The sequence below is a fragment of the Callionymus lyra genome, chromosome 3 (assembly GCF_982586985.1).
Source record: "Callionymus lyra chromosome 3, fCalLyr1.hap1.1, whole genome shotgun sequence".
Lineage (NCBI taxonomy): Eukaryota > Metazoa > Chordata > Actinopteri > Syngnathiformes > Callionymidae > Callionymus > Callionymus lyra.
In genome coordinates, this window is record NC_141820.1 from 7755549 (window position 1) to 7781567 (window position 26019).

At 35.8% G+C, this 26019-nt stretch overlaps 1 protein-coding gene across 1 annotated transcript in view; it reads left to right on the forward strand.

Moving 5' to 3' along the window:
• The window catches only part of atxn1a (ataxin 1a), a 122579-nt gene that overhangs the window by 87942 nt on the left and 8618 nt on the right, over positions 1-26019 (forward strand). The window contains exons 3-4 of the mRNA XM_087786305.1: positions 4671-4765; positions 22687-24711. Of these exons, the coding sequence (XP_087642431.1) occupies positions 23053-24711 (1659 nt within the window). The 5' untranslated portion in view covers positions 4671-4765; positions 22687-23052. The remainder of the gene's footprint in view (positions 1-4670; positions 4766-22686; positions 24712-26019) is intronic.

Sequence of the window (26019 nt, forward strand, 5' to 3'; positions counted from 1 at the left end):
CACACACACACACACACACACACACACACACACACACAGCTGTGAGACACTACGTCAGCTCACAAAGTATTTTCTCAGAGTGTGTCGAATCCATCCGTGTCATTGTTGGACGACGTGTCGGAACATTATGACCACCTGTCTGGGAAGAATGAATTAAGACGTACAACGATTTCATTTTTATTTTCTTAAATATTAATATATTTATATATATTTTAAATATGTATTTATTTGATTTTTTCAATGGTTGCTGAGAGCCTGATGACAACGTTAGCTGAACGTGTGTTTGCTGGATTCAAATTTATACTCGTTAATATAATTAGAACAAGTATATATGCGTAGTATTGTGGAGTACTTGACTCTGGTGTTGTGATAGTGTAGTAACAAGTATATATGTGTAGTATTGTCCAGTACTTGACTCTGGTGTTGTGATAGTGTAGTAACAAGTATATATGTGTAGTATTGTGGAGTACTTGACTCTGGTGTTGTGATAGTGTAGTAACAAGTATATATGTGTAGTATTGTCCAGTACTTGACTCTGGTGTTGTGATAGTGTAGTAACAAGTATATATGTGTAGTATTGTGGAGTACTTGACTCTGGTGTTGTGATAGTGTAGTAACAAGTATATATGTGTAGTATTGTCCAGTACTTGACTCTGGTGTTGTGATAGTGTAGTAACAAGTATATATGTGTAGTATTGTGGAGTACTTGACTCTGGTGTTGTGATAGTGTAGTAACAAGTATATATGTGTAGTATTGTCCAGTACTTGACTCTGGTGTTGTGATAGTGTAGTAACAAGTATATATGTGTAGTATTGTCGAGTACTTGACTCTGGTGTTGTGATAGTGTAGTAACAAGTATATATGTGTAGTATTGTCGAGTACTTGACTCTGGTGTTGTGATAGTGTAGTAACAAGTATATATGTGTATTATTGTCGAGTACTTGACTCTGGTGTTGTGATAGTTTAGTAACAAGTATATATGTGTAGTAACAAGTATATATGTGTAGTATTGTTGAGTACTTGACTCTGGTGTTGTGATAGTGTAGTAACAAGTATATATGTGTAGTATTGTGGAGTACTTGACTCTGGTGTTGTGATAGTGTAGTAACAAGTATATATGTGTAGTATTGTGGAGTACTTGACTCTGGTGTTGTGATAGTTTAGTAACAAGTATATATGTGTAGTAACAAGTATATATGTGTAGTATTGTTGAGTACTTGACTCTGGTGTTGTGATAGTGTAGTAACAAGTATATTTGTGTAGTATTGTGGAGTACTTGACTCTGGTGTTGTGATAGTGTAGTAACAAGTATATATGTGTAGTATTGTGGAGTACTTGACTCTGGTGTTGTGATAGTGTAGTAACAAGTATATATGTGTATTATTGTCCAGTACTTGACTCTGGTGTTGTGATACTGTAGTAACAAGTATATATGTGTAGTATTGTGGAGTACTTGACTCTGGTGTTGTGATAGTGTAGTAACAAGTATATATGTGTAGTATTGTGGAGTACTTGACTCTGGTGTTGTGATAGTGTAGTAACAAGTATATATGTGTATTATTGTCCAGTACTTGACTCTGGTGTTGTAGTATTTAAAGACCACATGACTCTTGACGAAGTCCTAACTACTAAAAAAACGACACAGTTCTGTCGGTTATCGATACAGTATCATGAAAAAACTGTATCCCCTTGTCCTCAGTAATCCGTGGGATTTCATGGTTTCTTAATGACTTATTTCATTGTATTCACCTTTTTATGTAGGCATTAGCGCACCAGTCTCGAGTTGATGTTTTGTCGGAAACATTTTCTCCCATAAAAGCTTTTATTGTTGTAGATAAAAACATTTGGTCTCCAGTGACGTCCATTTTCTCAGCTCCTGCCAACGTGGACGTCCTGCTGTGTCCTGCTGACGGAGCCAAGATTGTCCTTGACTTTCTATCTTCTTCTCCTCCATCTGCTGCTCCATCTGTTTCTTCTCCTCCGTCTTCACTTTCATGCCCTTTACTCCTCAACGTCTTCCTTTTTCACCGTTTCTTCAAGTCTTCCGTGACCTCTGACCTCAGGTGTGTCCTCGGATGGACGCACAACGACCGTGTTTGTCGTTCATCTTGTCGTCTCCTCCGTCGGTGCTTCGTGTGCGACTGTTGTGTTACTGTTGTGTTACACTCAGACTCGCTGTCTCCACACACTTCACACCTTCTCTGTGAGGAAGTGGGTCACGAGGATGTTTGACAACCCACACACACGTCTACACACACTTCTACACACGTCTACAGACCTTAACACACTCGTCTACACACCTACACACACGTCTACCAACCTCTACACATCTTTAAACACACATATACACACCTCTACACACATGTCTACACACACGTCTACACACCTTAACACACGCGTCTACACACCTACACACGCATCTACACACCTACACACTCGTCTACACACCTACACACTCGTCTACATACCTCTACACATCTTTAAACACACATATACACACCTCTACACACATGTCTACACACACGTCTACACACCTACACACTCGTCTACAAACCTCTACACATGCTTCTACACATCTTTACACACACATATTCACACCTTTTCACACACCTACGCACATGTCTACACACTTGTCTTCACACCTGTACACACACGTCTATACACACGTCTACACAATAGTCTACTTACTAGACTACACACACGTCGACACACTTTATTTGTTTGATTGATTATAGTTGAAAATAGTTTGATTATAGTTGAAAATTGTTTGATTATAGTTGAAAATTGTTTGATTATAGTTGAAAATTGTTTGATTATAGTTGAAAATTGTTTGATTATAGTTGAAAATTGTTTGATTATTGATGAAAATTGTTTGATTATAGTTGAAAATTGTTTGTTTATAGTTGAAAATTGTTTGAATATAGTTGAAAATTATGTGATTATAGTTGAAAATTGTTTGATTATTGTTTGATTATAGTTGGAAATTGTTTGATTATAGTTGAAAATTGTTTGATTACAGTTGAAAATTGTTTGTTTATAGTTGAAAATTGTTTGATTACAGTTGAAAATTGTTTGTTTATAGTTGAAAATTGTTTGATTATAGTTGAAAATTGTTTGTTTATAGTTGAAAATTGTTTGATTACAGTTGAAAATTGTTTGATTATAGTTGAAAATTGTTTGATTATAGTTGAAAATTGTTTGTTTATAGTTGAAAATTGTTTGATTATAGTTGAAAATTGTTTGTTTATAGTTGAAAATTGTTTGAATATAGTTGAAAATTATGTGATTATAGTTGAAAATTGTTTGATTATTGTTTGATTATAGTTGGAAATTGTTTGATTATAGTTGAAAATTGTTTGATTACAGTTGAAAATTGTTTGTTTATAGTTGAAAATTGTTTGATTACAGTTGAAAATTGTTTGTTTATAGTTGAAAATTGTTTGATTATAGTTGAAAATTGTTTGTTTATAGTTGAAAATTGTTTGATTACAGTTGAAAATTGTTTGATTATAGTTGAAAATTGTTTGATTACAGTTGAAAATTGTTTGATTATAGTTGAAAATTGTTTGTTTATAGTTGAAAATTGTTTGATTACAGTTGAAAATTGTTTGATTATAATTGAAAATTGTTTGTTTATAGTTGAAAATTGTTTGTTTATAGTTGAAAATTGTTTGAATATAGTTGAAAATTATGTGATTATAGTTGAAAATTGTTTGATTATTGTTTGATTATAGTTGGAAATTGTTTGATTATAGTTGAAAATTGTTTGATTACAGTTGAAAATTGTTTGTTTATAGTTGAAAATTGTTTGATTACAGTTGAAAATTGTTTGTTTATAGTTGAAAATTGTTTGATTATAGTTGAAAATTGTTTGTTTATAGTTGAAAATTGTTTGATTACAGTTGAAAATTGTTTGATTATAGTTGAAAATTGTTTGATTACAGTTGAAAATTGTTTGATTATAGTTGAAAATTGTTTGTTTATAGTTGAAAATTGTTTGATTACAGTTGAAAATTGTTTGATTATAGTTGAAAATTGTTTGTTTATAGTTGAAAATTGTTTGATTATAGTTGAAAATTGTTTGTTTATAGTTGAAAATTGTTTGATTACAGTTGAAAATTGTTTGATTATAGTTAAAAATTGTTTGATTATAGTTGAAAATTGTTTGATTATAGTTGAAAATTGTTTGATTATAGTTGAAAATTGTTTGATTATAGTTGAAAATTGTTTGATTACAGTTGAAAATTGTTTGATTATAGTTGAAAATTGTTTGATTCTAGTTGAAAATTGTTTGATTACAGTTGAAAATTGTTTGATTATAGTTGAAAATTGTTTGATTATAGTTGAAAATTGTTTGATTATAGTTGAAAATTGTTTGATTCTAGTTGAAAATTGTTTGATTATAGTTGAAAATTGTTTGATTACAGTTGAAAATTGTTTGATTATAGTTGAAAATTGTTTGATTATAGTTGAAAATTGTTTGATTACAGTTGAAAATTGTTTGATTATAGTTGAAAATTGTTTGATTATAGTTGAAAATTGTTTGATTATAGTTAAACATTGTTTGATTCTAGTTGAAAATTGTTTGATTATAGTTGAAAATTGTTTGATTCTAGTTGAAAATTGTTTGATTATAGTTGATATTTCAACTGTGGTTCTTCTCTTCTAGGGAGTTTCCAGTCAACACACAAGTCTCTGGGATCGTCTGGAACTGTCTTAAAGCTGCACCATGCGCTGACAGCAGGTGGCGCTGTGGCCAATGAGGTGAGAAAACTACTTTTGAAAATAATGTTTGAATTCGACGTTCGATATGAAGCTGTAGTTATGTGTTACTTTATTTAAACCCGTTATATTTTTAAAGTCAGCATTAAAAATAATTAAACAACGTAACACACAAGATTTTAATTTAAAAATAGTTGCAAATTGTTTGTTTAGTTTAAAAAAGAGACATTATAGTTGAAATTGTTTGATTATAGTTGAAATTGTTTGATTATAGTTGAAAATTGATTGATTATAGTTGAAAATTGTTTGATTATTGTTGAAAATTGTTTGATTATAGTTGAAAATTGTTTGTTTATAGTTGAAAATTGTTTGATTATAGTTAAAAATTGTTTGATTATAGTTGAAAATTGTTTGATTATAGTTGAGAATTGTTTGATTATAATTGGAAATTGTTTGATTATAGTTGAAAATTGTTTGATTATAATTGAAAATTGTTTGTTTAAAGTTGAAAATTGTTTGATTATAGTTGAAAATTGTTTGTTTATAGTTGAAAATTGTTTGATTATAGTTGAAAATTGTTTGATTATAGTTGAAAATTGTTTGATTACAGTTGAAAATTGTTTGATTATAGTTGAAAATTGTTTGATTATAATTGGAAATTGTTTGATTATAGTTGAAAATTGTTTGATTACAGTTGAAAATTGTTTGATTATAGTTGAAAATTGTTTGATTATAATTGGAAATTGTTTGATTATAGTTGAAAATTGTTTGATTATAATTGAAAATTGTTCGATTATTGTTGAAAATTGTTTGATTATAGTTGAAAATTGTTTGTTTATAGTTGAAAATTGTTTGATTATAGTTGAAAATTGTTTGATTATAGTTGAAAATTGTTTGATTACAGTTGAAAATTGTTTGATTATAGTTGAAAATTGTTTGATTATAATTGGAAATTGTTTGATTATTGTTGAAAATTGTTTGATTATAGTTGAAAATTGTTTGATTACAGTTGAAAATTGTTTGATTATAATTGGAAATTGTTTGATTATAGTTGAAAATTGTTTGATTACAGTTGAAAATTGTTTGATTATAATTGGAAATTGTTTGATTATAGTTTAAATTGTTTGATTATAGTTGAAAATTGTTTGATTATAATTGAAAATTGTTTGATTATATTTGAAAATTGTTTGTATCACATGAATTTAAACCATTTAATAATATAGAACAATTAATAATAATATTTATCATAAATCTTCTGCTCTTTTAAATTCCTGAAAGAATATAATTTTAATTTTACTCAGTGATTTTCAGTTGAGTTTATTTAAAAAGAAAATAACTTAATAAGATACAACTAATGAATGAATCGTGTGATTAAAAACTACACACAGTATTTTGTATTATTCATACTAAACCTCGTAAAAATGACTAAATCCTGATCACAGTTTTTACAGCGTTTTAAATCTTTGTTCTTTTTAAATGATATTTCTTGACGTGATCAATTTCCTCCAGAAGCCTCCGGTCGAACACGTAATAATGAACCTGGTGGTTAAAGAACGACTCGCCTGTAATCGCTCGTCACGCCACGAGTCTAATGGACCCCATTGTGCTCGTCGAGGGGCTCCACGGCGGCGCAGACACCTGCGGCGCGTGTTGTGATTGTCGCTCCCTCTGGTTGCGTCGCGGCGGCGGCGGCGGCTAATGGACCACGCCGGGTCGCGGCGGCTAATGGACCACGCCGGGTCGCGGCGGCGCCGATGAATGCGAGCACGAGCGCCGCACGACGATTATGTTTTGAAAAAAAGGTGGAACATGTTCTGCTCGGAACCAGGACGCTCACTTCCTGTCCACGTTACAGACCAAACCCTGGCTCGCCTGCACAACACACGTATCATCGAGAATGACTTTGTTGCGAATGATTAATAACATGTTAAAAAATATACAAAAAAGTACTTCTATGAGTACAAACTACTTCTACTACTACTTCATTATCCCTGAAATAATGTATTATTACCAGATTGTACTTGGACCGAAGAGACTCATTCAACCAGAGACATTTAAAAAATTGTCAAAACAAAAGTATGCTATCTCAATGCTAACGCTAATTTAATGCTAACGCTAGCTTAAATAGTTTTTTCTGTCCGCAAAGAGTATATATTTTTTTTTCGGTTGAGAATAAGTGAGCTTTTTACGAAACCAAAATCTCACTCTTTTTTTTTAAACATGGCGGCCTTTAGCATTCTATGCTAGGAGTATTGCTAATGCTAGTATATATCTATATCTACTTTGATCACTTTGCTAATACATTCCTTTCATTTTTCCGCTAATACTTTGACTATAACATATAGTTTGACAATACTTTGTTTATAAATTACTAAATTAGCTGATGAGAAGTGTAAAGATGTGTCATTTCCTTTAGCATTTTATGCTAGGCTTATTGCTAATGCTAGCATATCTACTTACTCTACTTTGATAACATTCTATGACATACTTGGTACATTACTGCGAATACTTTGACTATTACATATAGGTTGACAATACTGCATTTATAACTTAATAAATGATCTGATTAGAAGTGTAAAGACGCGTCATTTCCTTTAGCATTCTATGCTAGGACCGGTGCCAATGCTAGCGTATCTACTTACTCTACCTCGACAACATTTCTACTACATTTTTCATGTTTCAGCAAATACTTTGACTATTACAAATATGTTGACAAAGTATTGTCATATATCTATATGTAATAGTCCTAGCATCGGACTATTGCTAGCATTAGCAGTTAGCTGATTAGAAGTGCAAAGATGCGTAATTTCCTTTAGCATTCTATGCTAGGACCGGTGCTAATGCTAGCATGTGAAATCCTCTCAGTAATTGCTTATAAAACATTATGAACACACGGATTTATAATGTAATCTTATGAGTTGTCATACATGAGTATAAAGTTTCTAATTAGCCTCATAATTGGTCCTATTTACCGGCAGAAACCTCGAGCAGAACCAGACTCACTGTATCCTCTGCTATGATTGGACGATTGACATGAAATACTTATTCAGGCTATTTGAATGTTTATATGTCTTTGGAGATCAACAGTTGTTGTCGTCCCTTGATGCAACAAAAACACATTATTGTGTGTGTAATAGTCGAGCTACACTACACACCTGCAACACAACGAGTTGCTTTATAGTGTTTTTTATTGGTCGATCTTTTTATCGATGAAATCGACAGTTTTATTTGAAGTCAAATACTCGACGTCAGTGATTGAAAACATGTGAGCTGAACCAGAACACTTTGAAGTTGTGTCTGTTGTGGTGTCAATACCAGTGAGAGTTGTGCGTCTGTGTTTGCACTCCATGGATTAAACTGCGATGAAGGAGCTTAGCAGTGATTTGTCCGTCCATTCCACGCACTCCCTGAACTACACACAAGCACACACATGCGTGTGCACTCACTGACACACACACACACACACACTCGAACTGTGTAAGCCAGGATCGGAGTGTGTGTGTGTGTGTGTGTGTGGATTAGTGGGTTTGTGAATGGGACGTTGGCAGCAGTCGACAGGAAGTTGAATCATGTTGTGTATGAAACACAACTTTTAAAGAAATAAAATCACAATTCATTTGATCTTTACACACAAGTAACAACTACAGAAGTAAAAAGTATATATTTTTAAATCTTACTATACAAATATCTCAGTTCAAATAGTTTTATGTGACTTACAATATACATTTTTAACAACACAATTTGTACTTTTTTCATGAAAATTGTTTGATTATAGTTGAAATAATAAAAAATTAAGATCTGAATTATGTACTTTAATGATTATATGATACTATATTATATTATATTATATTATATTATATTATATTATATTATATTATATTATATTATATATACTTCATAAATCCCTCTGAAGAATGTGTCTATAAATCCCAGGTGTGTAACCTAAATGGCAAGTTTTGTTGTTTTTTGTCTTCAAAAGTGTTTTTTTTTATTGTTTAGTATCATATAATATCATATATATATATATATGTATATAGTATTTAATATTTATGTTTGTTTTTATTCCAGCCTTCTTAGTTTTGATTTGTCAGTCAGTCAGAGTATAAACCATTATTAATATTAAATTAATATTAAATCTCTTTATTTTCATCTTTCTTCATCTTAACTCCACGACTCGTTCGAGTCTTTATCTTGATCTCGACAACATACGAGATGAAGTTGATCGAAGTTCCTTCAGATCAGTTCAGGTGTCACTCAAACATGTGTTCAGAACCTCATGTCAATCAATCTGATGTTGGATTCTTTCTATCAAATCTTTTTTTTTCAAATGTTCTTCTTCCATGTGCTGCACTCATTTGTATCATCACGTGACAGGAAGTGCATCCAACACAAACAGGAAGTGTGTTTGGAGAGAATCGTGTCATTTCTGGACTCAAATGTTCTTCTCGTCTCGCGCGCTGTGATGTGTTTCAAACGCTCATAACTGGGTCAACTTGACAGGCCGAGCACGGGTCGCGACATCTGCTGGTGAATGTGAGGCACTGCAACTTGAATGAATGAACCTTCGTGTTTTAATCTTATTTAAAGAAGAAGTTGTTGTTTTTAGATGTTCAGGACCTTCGTGTTTTAATCTTATTTAAAGAAGAAGTTGTTGTTTTTAGATGTTCAGGAACCTTCGTGTTCAAATCTTATTTAAAGAAGAAGTTGTTGTTTTTAGATGTTCAAGACCTTCGTGTTTTAATCTTATTTAAAGAAGAAGTTGTTGTTTTTAGATGTTCAGGACCTTCGTGTTTTAATCTTATTTAAAGAAGAAGTTGTTGTTTTTAGATGTTTAGGAACCTTCGTGTTTTAATCTTATTTAAGAAGAAGTTGTAGTTTTTAGATGTTTAGGAACCTTCGTGTTTTAATCTTATTTAAGAAGAAGTTGTTGTTTTTAGATGTTCAAGACCTTCGTGTTTTAATCTTATTTAAAGAAGAAGTTGTTGTTTTTAGATGTTCAGGAACCTTCGTGTTCAAATCTTATTTAAAGAAGAAGTTGTTGTTTTTAGATGTTCAAGACCTTCGTGTTTTAATCTTATTTAAAGAAGAAGTTGTTGTTTTTAGATGTTCAGGACCTTCGTGTTTTAATCTTATTTAAAGAAGAAGTTGTTGTTTTTAGATGTTCATGACCTTCGTGTTTTAATCTTATTTAAAGAAGAAGTTGTTGTTTTTAGATGTTCAGGACCTTCGTGTTTTAATCTTATTTAAAGAAGAAGTTGTTGTTTTTAGATGTTCAGGACCTTCGTGTTTTAATCTTATTTAAAGAAGTTGTTGTTGTTTTTAGATGTTCAGGACCTTCGTGTTTTAATCTTATTTAAAGAAGAAGTTGTTGTTTTTAGATGTTCAGGAACCTTCGTGTTTTAATCTTATTTAAAGAAGAAGTTGTTGTTTTTAGATGTTCAGGACCTTCGTGTTTTAATCTTATTTAAAGAAGAAGTTGTTGTTTTTAGATGTTCAGGAACCTTCGTGTTTTAATCTTATTTAAAGAAGAAGTTGTTGTTTTTAGATGTTCAGGAACTTCGTGTTTTAATCTTATTTAAAGAAGAAGTTGTTGTTTTTAGATGTTCAGGACCTTCGTGTTTTAATCTTATTTAAAGAAGAAGTTGTTGTTTTTAGATGTTCAGGACCTTCGTGTTTTAATCTTATTTAAGAAGAAGTTGTTGTTTTTAGATGTTCAGGAACCTTTGTGTTTTAATCTTATTTAAGAAGAAGTTGTTGTTTTTAGATGTTCAGGACCTTCGTGTTTTAATCTTATTTAAAGAAGAAGTTGTTGTTTTTAGATGTTCAGGAACCTTCGTGTTTTAATCTTATTTAAAGAAGAAGTTGTTGTTTTTAGATGTTCAGGAACCTTCGTGTTTTAATCTTATTTAAAGAAGAAGTTGTTGTTTTTAGATGAAGAAAGAAAGAAATTCCGGCGATGACTGAGGACGAGAGGATACAGTAACTCACGCAGATTTTAAAGCTGATGTTTGGACATATTTTGGTTTGAAAACAAATGAAAGCAGTTACGACTTCGTCAAGAGTCATGTTGTCTGTAAATACTACAACACCAGAGTCAAGTACTGGACAATACTACATATAAATACTTGTTACTACACTATCACAACACCAGAGTCAAGTACTCCACAATACTACACATATATACTCGTTACTACACTATCACAACACCAGAGTCAAGTACTGGACAATACTACACATATATACTTGTTACTACAGTATCACAACACCAGAGTCAAGTACTGGACAATACTACACATATATACTTGTTACTACACTATCACAACACCAGAGTCAAGTACTGGACAATACTACATATAAATACTTGTTACTACACTATCACAACACCAGAGTCAAGTACTGGACAATACTACACATATATACTTGTTACTACAGTATCACAACACCAGAGTCAAGTACTGGACAATACTACACATATATACTTGTTACTACACTATCACAACACCAGAGTCAAGTACTGGACAATACTACACATATATACTTGTTACTACAGTATCACAACACCAGAGTCAAGTACTGGACAATACTACACATATATACTTGTTACTACACTATCACAACACCAGAGTCAAGTACTGGACAATACTACATATAAATACTTGTTACTACACTATCACAACACCAGAGTCAAGTACTGGACAATACTACACATATATACTTGTTACTACAGTATCACAACACCAGAGTCAAGTACTGGACAATACTACACATATATACTTGTTACTACAGTATCACAACACCATAGTCAAGTACTCCACAATACTACACGTATATACTTGTTACTACACTATCACAACACCAGAGTCAAGTACTGGACAATACTACACATATATACTTGTTACTACACTATCACAACACCAGAGTCAAGTACTCGACAATACTACACGTATATACTTGTTACTACACTATCACAACACCAGAGTCAAGTACTGGACAATACTACACATATATACTTGTTACTACACTATCACAACACCAGAGTCAAGTACTGGACAATACTACACATATATACTTGTTTCTACAGTATCACAACACCATAGTCAAGTACTGGACAATACTACATATATATACTTGTTACTACACTATCACAACACCAGAGTCAAGTACTGGACAATACTACACATATATACTTGTTACTACAGTATCACAACACCAGAGTCAAGTACTGGACAATACTACACATATATACTTGTTACTACACTATCACAACACCAGAGTCAAGTACTGGACAATACTACACATATATACTTGTTACTACAGTATCACAACACCAGAGTCAAGTACTGGACAATACTACACATATATACTTGTTACTACACTATCACAACACCAGAGTCAAGTACTGGACAATACTACATATAAATACTTGTTACTACACTATCACAACACCAGAGTCAAGTACTGGACAATACTACACATATATACTTGTTACTACAGTATCACAACACCAGAGTCAAGTACTGGACAATACTACACCTATATACTTGTTACTACAGTATCACAACACCATAGTCAAGTACTCGACAATACTACACGTATATACTTGTTACTACACTATCACAACACCAGAGTCAAGTACTGGACAATACTACACATATATACTTGTTACTACACTATCACAACACCAGAGTCAAGTACTCGACAATACTACACGTATATACTTGTTACTACACTATCACAACACCAGAGTCAAGTACTGGACAATACTACACATATATACTTGTTACTACACTATCACAACACCAGAGTCAAGTACTGGACAATACTACACATATATACTTGTTACTACAGTATCACAACACCATAGTCAAGTACTGGACAATACTACATATATATACTTGTTACTACACTATCACAACACCAGAGTCAAGTACTGGACAATACTACACCTATATACTTGTTACTACAGTATCACAACACCATAGTCAAGTACTCGACAATACTACACATATATACTTGTTACTACACTATCACAACACCAGAGTCAAGTACTGGACAATACTACACATATATACTTGTTACTACACTATCACAACACCAGAGTCAAGTACTCGACAATACTACACGTATATACTTGTTACTACACTATCACAACACCAGAGTCAAGTACTGGACAATACTACACATATATACTTGTTACTACAGTATCACAACACCATAGTCAAGTACTGGACAATACTACATATATATACTTGTTACTACACTATCACAACACCAGAGTCAAGTACTGGACAATACTACACATATATACTTGTTACTACAGTATCACAACACCATAGTCAAGTACTGGACAATACTACATATATATACTTGTTACTACACTATCACAACACCAGAGTCAAGTACACAACAATACTACACGTATATACTTGTCGTATCAACAGATTATTGACTATTCTTCTATAACATGTTTAAGTCAAAGAAGTATTTTGTTCAACTAAGTCAAAAACTCCATGAAATCAAGTACTGTATTTAAAGATCAATTTATATAAATATACATTAAACATGTATTATTGTCTCTAAAAGCCACAGACACTTTTACTTTTTTAGAAAATCATGTCTTTTTATTTATGTCTATTAATAAACATGTGTTACATTTGTCCCTCGAAGTATTGACATGAAGTTCCTAACATTATAACATTATTACATTATAACATTATAACATTATATCGTTTATTTAAATGACATCCTCCATTTTTTTTGGGGCGTCGACTCGACGACCCCTCGTGACGCTCACGGTCTCTAACGTGGCCCCTGAGAATCCAAGTGTTCCGGGGTCTGAACCAGCCTCAGTCACATGACCTGCTGACTCCGCAGAAAAACTCTGAATCCCACGTTTGTATTTGTTACTTTCCCTCCTCAGTGTTTTCCTCTAATCTCTCACTCTCTCCCTCCATCACTCTCTCTCTCCTGCTCGTAAGCGTGGCACGCCGCCAGCTGGCGAGTGTGTGTTTTTTGAATGAATACCTGATGAGGTTGGCCGTACAAAGTGTGTGTGTGCGAATGTGTGTGTGTGTGTGTGTGTGTGTGTGTGTGTGGAGGACAGTGTGAGAGCGCTGCTGGCTTCCATTCAGACGCTTGCATAATAGACGCTGCATGCGGGACTCCCTCCCTGTGGGCGTGTGCTGGTGTGTGTCTCTACATGTGTGTGTGTGTGTGTGTGTGTGTGTGTGCGTGATGAACCTGGTTGTCAAGGAGGATGTGTTTGTTGTGAGTTTGGAGAAAAGACACTTTGAGATGAATCTTCTCGGGATCAGCGGCACAAGCCGGAGCTTGAGAGCGAGAATACTTGATGTTGGCGGTGAGTACACTTCTCACGGGTGTGTGTGTGTGTGTGTGTGTGTGTGTGTGTGTGTGTGTGTGTGTGTGCGTACATGTGTGTTACATTATGTCATCTGTCGCTGCTGCCCTACTTTCTCCTACTATTGTCGTCGCTGCTCATTTTCTCTCCTCAAGTATTTCCTTCTCATCTCGTCCTCCGTCTGGCTTCTTCTTTTTCTTCTTCTTCTTCTTCTTCTTCTTCTTCTTCTTCTTCTTCTTCTTCTTCTCGTCCTCGGCTTGTTTTGGAAGTGAGAAAGTGCAAGTCATGCAACACCGAGTTTCACGTTGTGTTTAACTGTCGATGGTTGTAAGACAAATATTGTTACTATTTTTATTCGTGATACTGTATCAATATATGATGAACAATAACAAATATTCACTTTTGTATTTCTTCTCTGGTAAAATACAAATATATCCTTTGTTTTCAATTCATTGTTTTTTGGGAAAGATTTCAAACTATTACATTTAAAATAAAGCATGAATATTTTGTTCCTACAGTATCGCAATATATTACAATATATCGTATAGTTGCCCCTGTATCCTGTTACGTATCAATACTTTCACTTCGATACCAGTTCCTGGAAGATACTTCAGTTTGATACGTAAACATTTACATTAAAATAAAAAATACAGTATCATTCAAGAACTGGTATTAAAGTGAAAGTATTTATACCCATATATATATATATATATATATATATATTAGTATTGATGTATATACTTGCAGTAAAATTGCAAAATTAAGTCATAGTTGGTAAAAACAAAAACAATAAACAATTAAACGTGTTTAAAAAAAAAGAAGTATTTTTTTATGTATATCAACATAGAAAATCTTAGCTTCAATTGAAAAATTTCATCCAATCACTGTCACAGGTCTTGATCACATGATTGACTTCTGGTTTACCGAAAACACAAACCATGTTTTGATACTTAACACTGAAGTATTTCGGTGCCACAAAAAGAACCCAGTTCTTCACAATCCAAGTCTCCTTTCTTTTTCTATACTTCATGAGAAGGATATGTATTTTTATTTTTGATGGAATTAGAATATCAAACTCTGTGTTTTAATTTGTAAAATAAAAAACAAAGCCTTTCAATACAGAATGTTTTAAATAGATTTTCTTTTAAAATCAAAACAATTCTAATAAAATAAAGTTTCAACATTTGAAATATTAATTTCCGCGGCCGAAACAGAATTTTATGAAGACGTAAGCAAAAAAATCAACAATAATTTGTCTCATTTTAATGCTTTAATTTTAGTTATAGTCATAAATCCAATGATACTAAATATTTTAACAATGAGTTGTTTTACTTTATCAGTTTATTTTCTTTCTTTTTTATTTAAACCTCATTTTAATGTTTTTCTTTCAAGCAAATTTTCTCTTGTTAGCAAAACTATGTTATTAAAGCTATGTTTTCTAAATAAAAGTATCATCTGTTTATTATTTCAATTTTGTGTATCCATCCCAAAGTTTCCCCTCTTATTGATGACATAATTATTACGAAGACTCTGTTTCTTTAAGAGAAGTAACAGACGACGCCACTCAAACCTCTCGCTAATAAAACATGTTCCTCTGACATAAATATATGAACTAAATGCTACACTTGCTAACTTAGCTACTACTTTAGCTCTAACATAAATATATGAACTAAATGATACGACGCTAGCTTAGCTACGACTTTAGCAGCAGTAAGTTCAAAGGTACGACCCTGTAACACTTTATACGTTTAAAGATTAGAATAGAAACATTATTTAATAAAAAAACCTAATATTTCTAATTCGATTATAAACAACATGAAACAAATGTATTGAAATAAATTGATCAAATATCTCATAAATAAAGTACATATTGTCATTTACGATAAAGATACTTTATTTCTTACTCATAAATGTGTCACAAAAAAAGGAGAATACTAATGTATGCCTGTACTGGGGAAATAAATATACATTTCTTGTATTATAATATTTAAAAGTGTAATTTTCACCAGTTTTTTTACCGATAAAACAGTTTCACATACTTATTGGTTTATTTGTGGAGCGTGTATTTGTTCAGTTGCTGAGTATTTAAAGTATTAGCAAGCTTCTCTGGATGTTTGCTCGTGGTTTACCTTGTCGGTTAAACCAACTTAGATCCTTCAAGAAACATTAATTTGTATTTAAAAGTTTTACTGTTCACATGGAGACATTGTTGTTCCATGAGTTCCATGCAGGGAAGACGAACACTGAATTCTAGGAAAGTGAATCATTGGTTTGTTTAGATGTTCTTTTTGGACAAAAGTGTTAATTATGGTTCAATGTTATGATGGTTTGTAGTTCAATTCTCTGCCAAATATCATACAAATACTTTTTAAACAGTATGATTGTAGAAATATAGAGTGTAGCCATGAGTTCATAAACTCACCTCCGTGTTTGTTTGTTTCTACAAATCCAGCTCAAGTCGATAAGTATATACTTCCCTCTCTTTGTTTTTAAGTTGATCTGTGTGCAGATTTCAAATCATCCCTTTCTTTTCTGTTGAAGGATCCCAACAATCCTTGTCTTAAGCCCTATTCGCACGGGATAAGTATTACCTGTGGACCTCGGTGTCTACAGGTAAAAACCCCCCAGCTTTATTATAAGTGCATTTACACGGGATTATCGAAGTCTGTAAAATAGTCATTTTTACTGACATTACCTAGAGATACAGATGTAAAAAGCAATTACTGAAAGAGAAAGTTAGTGTAACCAAGCGTTCTTCGTTTAGAGAAGATAAAGTGGACGAGCGTTTATTTTCTTTCATTTCTCAACTTGTGCAGACGCTCAACAGCGAGAGCCTCACAAAAATTTGCCCGAACATTATTCTTACAGAAGAGAAACAGTTACAGTTGTGTAACCGAGTGTATTCGTGTGGGAAACAACGAGGCTGGAACTTAGTTTGTAGCTGTGCAGCGCGCAGGTCTTCTTTACTTCCGTCATGTGGAACACACCCCCAGTAACAACGAACTCCATCTACTTCCTTTCAACCCCTTCAAAATAAAACAGCGGAAGTTAATATGAACACAATGGCGAGGGCCTAGAAGTGAGTTACAGTGGCGTATACGCGGCATTATGAATTACAAACACAGACATTCGGATTCACACGGGACTTGTATCATCACCTGACGTCTGTGTTTTACAAAAGGTCATTTTTGGCGGAATTATTACATTACAAATCACAGACATGGCGCATTCGCACGGGATTAAAACTCTGACATTCTCCGTAATTATTACAAATTATCGGAGTTCCACAGGTAATACTTATCCCGTGCGAATCGAACATTAGTTGTATTTTTACTCTGCGTACATTGGGTGTGTAACTCCTGGGGCCTCAGGTCGTACGCACAAAAAATTGGCGGACATACTTTTCCACGTCAAAGTCCATATGTATCAATAATGAAAAGAGCGTTAAAAAGGTCGGACTTCCCGACACGAGTGTAGGTGCGTGTTAGTGTGTGTAGTTACACGAGTTGATATTACATTTTTTACAAACGTATAAATATGTTCTTATTCACCAAACTGATGATCTGTATTTATGAAGACGATAGTTTTATACTGAATATTTGAATCCACTATTTCAGTCTATTGAGAAAAAATGTAAAGGAATTATACGTTTTTTTTATAATTTAACGAAACAAAATGATCAGCGTCTGATGCTTCAAGTCGTTCTCTACGAGAGTCACAGACGTTCTTGTGGAACAACATCACCTTTAAATTGAGGCTGTAGAATGAAAGCAGCTCAAGTTTATGTCATGTGATCGGAGTGATCTCTTTAAAAAACACACTCTTATAAATACACGTTTATGTGATTTGTTCATTTGTTATTTTTTAAAAAACAGCTTTTATTTTATAAATAATAAATGTACCAAGAATTCACGCGTGTGTCATGTCACACATTCATATGAAGCTCAGACCATCAGACCATCATCGATACTCAGCACTTTAAGTTACTGATCTACACTTTTATTCTTGTTAAACTCCATTTTAAGACGTTTCAAATAAGACCCTGATCGTCTCTGTTAATAAAGTATTCACGTTAATGACCTTGAACGTAAAATATAAACATTTACGCCGGAGCTCGTCTGCACTCATTTCAATGTAAGTACGTGATCCATGTCAGAAATGTTTTAAATGAACGAATATAAACTGTTAATCCAGTTAAAATTCATGATTTTGTTTTTCCTTTATCAACTATAGTCTCAGTTCAACTGTAAAGTGTCTTTGTTATGATAAGACACTTTAAATAAAATTGAATTGAATTGATTTTTCTGATCGCAGAGAGAAATATCACAGACTCTGGTTCATTCAAATATGATTTAAATACAGCGTGGAAAGGGACGAACAAGTCTGCGGTTAATTCAGCGTTGATTGGGATGAACGAAGGACCAGGGTCTTTTATTTGTGTCTTACATATATTTCTGTCCGTGCACCATTTTCTGGATTTGAATGTACAATCGTTTTTTTGGAAAAGCCACAAACGTCTCTGAGGCCGCGGGACTTGTTTGCACGACTCCATCTCCTCGCTCGTCTTCCCGACTGTTCCTCCGTCTGGCGTTGGCAGGTCTTGAGCGACTGGCGTCCCAGAGATGCTCTCTCTCGGCTCGGACGCTGGCGACGACGAGCGTCAGCCTTGACGAAGCTCCAGGTCTCGCGGCCCCTCTTCAATATGTGCGCACAAGCCGCCTCCCACCACCACGGACCACACATAGATCCTCGTGAGCCGCGGCCATGCTTCACTTTCCGGCGCTGCTAAATTTAGCCGCAGGATCCTGTTGGCTTATGATTATGACCAGGCACTCTTGCGCGCTGAAGGTGGACGGTTGCTTTTTTTAACACGTAGAAAACTATCAAATTAAAGCAACAATATGTAACATTTATTATACAATAATTCTGTGATAATGTTTTAACTTCAAACTGCAATGACAATCTCTAGATATTTTTTTAAAGATGTTCCTCACGACGTAACTTTGTCTGGACGACCCGAACATGACATGACCCGCGACCTGCTTTATCAGTGGGTCACTGTGTTTTCATACAAAGTACTTGAGATTCTTTTCAAGTTACCGTTCAATTTAAAACCACAAAAAGACACAACATTTTTCTCATCGATGCCCGACAACAAATGTGTTTGTTGTATCCCTTGTGTCGTCTCTGGGGTAAAGATGAACGACCTCCACCACTGCGTATGTAATTATGGAAGCAAGGGAGGTGGTTCAGGCCTCCGGGTCACATTGACCCTGAGATGACACAAGTAAGTAAGTAAGTTTTAATTTTTATTTGTATAGCGCTTTTCCAGACCAGGGTCACAAAGCGCTTAAACAAACAAAACAATACTCAAAAAAGTATATACTTTAAAGATCAAGATAATACTGAGAACAACACAGGAGTTCCAGAAAATGAAGGAAAAGCCTGAACAAATATAAACGTCTTAAGATGTTTCTTGAAGGAGTCAGTAGATCATCAAACACAGATGTTTCTTGAAGGAGTCAGTAGATCATCAAACACAGATGTTTCTTGAAGGAGTCAGTAGATCATCAAACACAGATGTTTCTTGAAGGAGTCAGTAGATCATCAAACACAGATGTTTCTTGAAGGAGTCAGTAGATCATCAAACACAGATGTTTCTTGAAGGAGTCAGTAGATCATCAAACACAGATGTTTCTTGAAGGAGTCAGTAGATCATCAAACACAGATGTTTCTTGAAGGAGTCAGTAGATCATCAAACACAGATGTTTCTTGAAGGAGTCAGTAGATCATCAAACACAGATGTTTCTTGAAGGAGTCAGTAGATCATCAAACACAGATGTTTCTTGAAGGAGTCAGTAGATCATCAAACACAGATGTTTCTTGAAGGAGTCAGTAGATCATCAAACACAGAGATGTTTCTTGAAGGAGTCAGTAGATCATCAAACACAGATGTTTCTTGAAGGAGTCAGTAGATCATCAAACACAGAGATGTTTCTTGAAGGAGTCAGTAGATCATCAAACACAGATGTTTCTTGAAGGAGTCAGTAGATCATCAAACACAGATGTTTCTTGAAGGAGTCAGTAGATCATCAAACACAGATGTTTCTTGAAGGAGTCAGTAGATCATCAAACACAGAGATGTTTCTTGAAGGAGTCAGTAGATCATCAAACACAGATGTTTCTTGAAGGAGTCAGTAGATCATCAAACACAGAGATGTTTCTTGAAGGAGTCAGTAGATCATCAAACACAGATGTTTCTTGAAAGAGTCAGTAGATCATCAAACACAGATGTTTCTTGAAGGAGTCAGTAGATCATCAAACACAGATGTTTCTTGAAGGAGTCAGTAGATCATCAAACACAGATGTTTCTTGAAGGAGTCAGTAGATCATCAAACACAGAGATGTTTCTTGAAGGAGTCAGTAGATCATCAAACACAGATGTTTCTTGAAGGAGTCAGTAGATCATCAAACACAGAGATGTTTCTTGAAGGAGTCAGTAGATCATCAAACACAGATGTTTCTTGAAGGAGTCAGTAGATCATCAAACACAGATGTTTCTTGAAGGAGTCAGTAGATCATCAAACACAGATGTTTCTTGAAGGAGTCAGTAGATCATCAAACACAGAGATGGTTCCAAAGCTTAGGAGCAACAGTCTGGAAGGATTTCTCTCCTCTGGTCCTGAAGTTCAGGAACCATCAGTAGATTCTGATCCACAGACCTCAGAGCCCGAGCTGGGGTGTAAGGCTGGATCACAAGGGTAAATACAAGGCCTTAGGTTTTTACTTTAACTTTTTTGGATCAGTTAGAGTTTTGACACAGAACAATAAGTTTTATTCTTTTTTTTTTAATATATTTTGCTTCTTGCAATGTATTTTTTTTATTTTCAGAATCAATTGATTACATTCAGTTGGTAAAAAAAAAAAGGTTTGAATGATCATAGAATCAGTTCATTTGAAGATTTTTCATTTTTTATTTCAGGCAAATTCATGCACTTTAAATATTTTCTGTACAAAACACTTTTAATACAGTTGTTATGCGTTTAACTTTACGTTGTTTTCTTTACTAATAATAAGCGTACGATGTTATGCAAAGGTGAACAAAGAACACATTTTATGGACAAATTCTAGTATTTATAGAAAAACAGGGACACAAATAAAATAAATTGAGAAGCACTGGGCTGGTAAACTAGTTTTCAATCACTACTCCATGATTGTTTGTAGTATTTACTCTTTAAAAAAGTTTACTTTTCAATTAAAACTTTTTTTCTTTTAATCAAGTGGCAGCCAAACGTTGGTGTCGGTCCGAAACAAACGTGCACTTGTGCGAGTCACTCGCAGGAGTTCATGTTACAGGTCATCAGATCTCTCGGCACATCCTCGCTGCAAGCTCAGCAGGATTAGCGTGACCCAGAGGTCCGGCCGGTGCGAGTCCCAGTGTCTGTTTCAATGAAGCAACACTTTTAAATGTGGGTCAGACCAAGAGATGCGGCTGCAGATCTTCACTCAGTATTCGTACGTGTCCTCAATTATTCGTCTGCTCCGCTCGGTCAGTACTATTCATGTACTTCAGCTGTATTTAACAGAGCAAGTATTTTTTTTATATGATTATATTCAGTCACATAATGATCAGGACCAGGAGAATTATTTGCTTGAAGTTTTCCTCTCCAGATGAAAAAGTATGTAAGTAAGTAAGTAAGTAATTTTTTATTTATAAAGTGCTTTTCCAGACCAGGGTCACAAAGCGCTTAAACAATCAAAACAATATTCAATAAAGTATATACTTTAAAGGTCAAGATAAAACTGATAACACAACAAGAGTTCCAGAAAATCAAGGAAAAGCCTGAACAAATAAAAACAGTGTAAACGGTAAACTATACTTTCTAAAAAGTATAATTTAAATACCAAATACCAATACCAAATGAATAATCTTGAGTCTTGAGATTGTACTGTACATATAATTATGTTTAATATTTTAATGATTCAAATATCATCTGTTTACGTGGAAACTACCCAGATTATCTTTAATATAAATACATCTTATGTGTAGCATTTAGAAGAAGGTTCTTACAATGTTAATTCTCTAGTACAATAATATATTACTCAGGAGTTTTAATTTCTTTTTTAATAAATCTTGAATTAGGACATGCAGCTCATCTTTGATTCAATAATATTTTACGTAGTGAAATCAACCATTTACTTTCTTACGATGTATTTTTCTGACATATAGTCTGTCATAAAGTCTATATTTAATAATTAAAATCAAGTAGAATTATGTCTGCGTTTGTCATCTTTCTTTCAACTTGAGACTGAAGTCTCTGTCCACACGTTGACCTCTGCTCGCTCTGGTTTCACCAACATTGCCTGAAGATCTGGGACACCAGGAATATAAAAGCTCAACAAAGAGAAGCAGTCGGTCGATTCTCGCCTCGTAAACTTTGTCCTTTCTGTCGCTGTGTTCAACCGATCGGAACAAACGAGTTTATGACGAGACCGAAGTCACTCTTAATACCTTCAGCTTCATAGATGTCAAGTCTTTTTTTAACGTGCGAACATTTTTTCCTAAAACCGTTGAATCATTTTTGCCTCCGTCTTCTCTTCGCAGGATTTCCGTGAGCGTCGTCAGGCTTGAAGGGAAATGATTCCGCATGAAGTGCGTCGCACTCGGCCCCCCGTCGTCCTCGGCGGCAGCAGCAGGTGTGACGTCGTGACGTTCTCTCCGACGATACAGAGCCCGAGCACCAGCCACTGAAGACCACCCTCCAGGCTGGACTTGACCGTCCTACCCCTCGCCCTCCGGACACATCTCCACATCGGCATTCCCATCTCCGCTGCACAGTTGACGTCCAACTCCAAAAGGAGATTCTTAAGGGTTGACGTCTGTGACATAAAACTTGAACAAAGAAGTAGATGATATAAAGCATAGGGAAGATAATACTAGCACTGTTCAAACTTGACCCAAAAACTCAGAATGAAATCCAACCACGAACGCAGTAATGAATGTTTGCCCCCAAAGAAGAGGGAACTCCCCTCCAGCACGTTACCCTCGGACAACTGCTCAGCCAGCACGCCGCCCGCCACCGACAGCCAGCGTGCGGAGAACATGGCCTGGCTGGCGAGCGTGGCCGGGGGCAAGGAGAGCGGCACGAGTGGTCGCCACAGCTCCGGCAAGTCCGAGAGGCCCCAGTATAAAACCTCGACATCGGACCCTCTGACCTCCTCCTCCTCCTCCTCCTCGTTGAAGCTACACCCTTCATCCTCGCAATCCCCAGTAGGCGGAACGGTTCATTACACTAAACTGCCGCACAGTCTGCAGTTCTTGACGTCGCCCTACCATCCTCCCTACGCCGGCTACATCCCCCCTCAGCTGCTGCCGCCGCCACTCTCCTCCTCGCCCTCGACGTCTGCCTCCAACAGACATTCAGAGACCTCGAAACATGACCAGCACCGGGCGTCGCTGGAGCGCACCTCCATGCCGCCGCCTCCGACGGACTCCACTCCTCACCGCGTTCAGATATCCACCTCCCCGCGGACCGTGCCGTCGCATCATCACCACTCCCACCACTCTGTGCAACCGCATCACGGTCTGGGACACGGAATGTCGCAGGTCTTGCTTCAGTACACCGACGGATCGAGGAAAGAAGAAATCAGATCCAGAGAACTTCACAATGGGGGACTCGATATGGGTCGGCGATTTGGGTCTTCCGAGTCCAACCACCCTAAACATGGAAGCAAATTTCGTGACTCTTTTCATTCGTCGCCGCACGAGGTCCGCCAGCGCGTTCTGCCTTCGGATTACGGCGCCGACGATACCATGGGGTTGAGAACTTCTGTCGTCCTGATGCCGAACAGCCACGGGGACCTTCAGCTGGTGCCCGAGAAGCTCAAAACATCTGCTCCCACGCATCTACAGAAAGGCGGTATCCTCGTGGGCAAACCTGTCCATCGAAACACTTCGTCCAACACGACAAACTCTTTCACGTTTTCTCCGCCGTCGTTGCCACAGACGGTGATACAGACCACCCATCATTCCACAGAGCCGATGACCATCGGCCTCCCCTCCACCAGTATCTACCCACAGCCGCCGTTGATCGGTTACATCACCGGCGCCGGGGGGAACCAGCAAGCACCGATGGGCTACCAACAGCATTTGCTCATTCCCGGCACCCAACAGGTCATCATCCCTGTGAGCGGAGGTGGGATGACCACCTTGGACCCCGTCACGTCCCACCTGACGTCGTACACTCAGGCCGCACCGTTCCCCACGTACGTCGCCGCCCAGAAGGCAGAGTCTCACGACCACGCCCGTGGATTGTATCAACATGCAGCGTCGGAGGCGGTGGTTCATCTCCCGGTGGTTCCGGCTCCCTCCGACCAACCGGCCAGCTCCGCCCCTGCGGCCGGCTCGGCTCAATCTCTACCCCCGTACTTCTTCAAGGGCTCCATCATTCAGTTGGCCAACGGGGAGCTGAAGCAAGTGGAAGACCTGAAGACGGAGGACTTCATTCAGAGCGCCGAGATCAGCAGCGAGCTGAAGATCGACTCGTCCACCGTCGAACGCATCGAGGGGAGCCACACCTCGCCTGACTTCGCTGTGGTTCAGTTCTCAGTCGGTGAACATCGTGCACAGGTAAGAGACCCTTAGATTGGTTCGCTTTGACTCCTAAAGAAAAGGGCCTTTGAGGTGAAATTATAAAAGCATTGAAACAGAATCAGGAGATGAATCTGTGGATGATCATAGCAGGAATATCTCCTATTAATGTGGATAAATAAGGATAAAAGGTTACGTTGACACGTGTTTTATGACCTGATTGATAGTTTGAACTTGAATTGTTGGTCACAATACCAACTTGCAAAAGTTAGTTTCCTCCTTATAACAGATTAATTTGGTTCCAACTCTATTCATAAACATACCACCTACTCACCAAAGCCAAACAAACAATATTTTGTTATGGTTTTAGAATAGAATAGAATAGAAAATCTTTATTCATCCCCAGAGGGGAAACACACTTTTACAACAGCGCAGTTGAAAAAAAATAAAGTGCAAGGAAAAAAATAAAAATAAAAGAGATAATACAAAATAAAATAAAAACGATCTTAAAAATATAAAATTATTTACAAAATTAGAAATTTAACACTATTAACAAAATACAATAGAATAAAATAAAATAAAAATAAAAACAAAAAAATAAAAAATAAAATAAAACACACGAGAGGAAAAACACACTACGGATTAGCATCAGGATATTTAAAGTAGAGAGTTAAATATCCTGACACCAGTTGGGATGAAGGACCTTCTATAACGCTCCGTCCTACACTGGGGGGCCTGAGCCATTGAAGGAGCTGGCCAGCAGGTGCAGGTCATTTTGTGTTGTATTGTATGCACCATAATTCACAATCCTATTCCCAGGCTTCAGGGGCGTCATCTGGGGTGTAAATCTCGAGTGCTTAGTACGTTGTTGCGATCCGCCAGCTCATCAAAGGGAGAGTGTGTAGATCACATGATGGTAACAAAAATAGATTTCAGCCTATCGTGTCCTGTCACTCCAGACACAGATGACTTTTTCTGACACCAACCCTGGATTCACATCGACCCTCGAGTGATGATGTCATCAGTTCACTCAGTCACATGATTCTTGTCAAACATGTTTGTCTGTTTGATATTTTACTCTAGTAATACAAGTACATTTACAACTTTATTGACACGACACACTCACAGAAAACCATGTGAGTGAAGGTCAAGCTGATTGGACCACAAGTTAGAACATCAACCAATGGGCTGCTTTCTTTATATATGAATACGTATATTTATTAATAAATATATGTTTTGCGTTTTTTTAGTAGTATGTTTTAAAATGATCTTATAAAGTATTCTAATGTCAACGTTGAAGATATTACCTCTACTTTCATGCAGTATGTTGTGTTCATGATCAAAGAT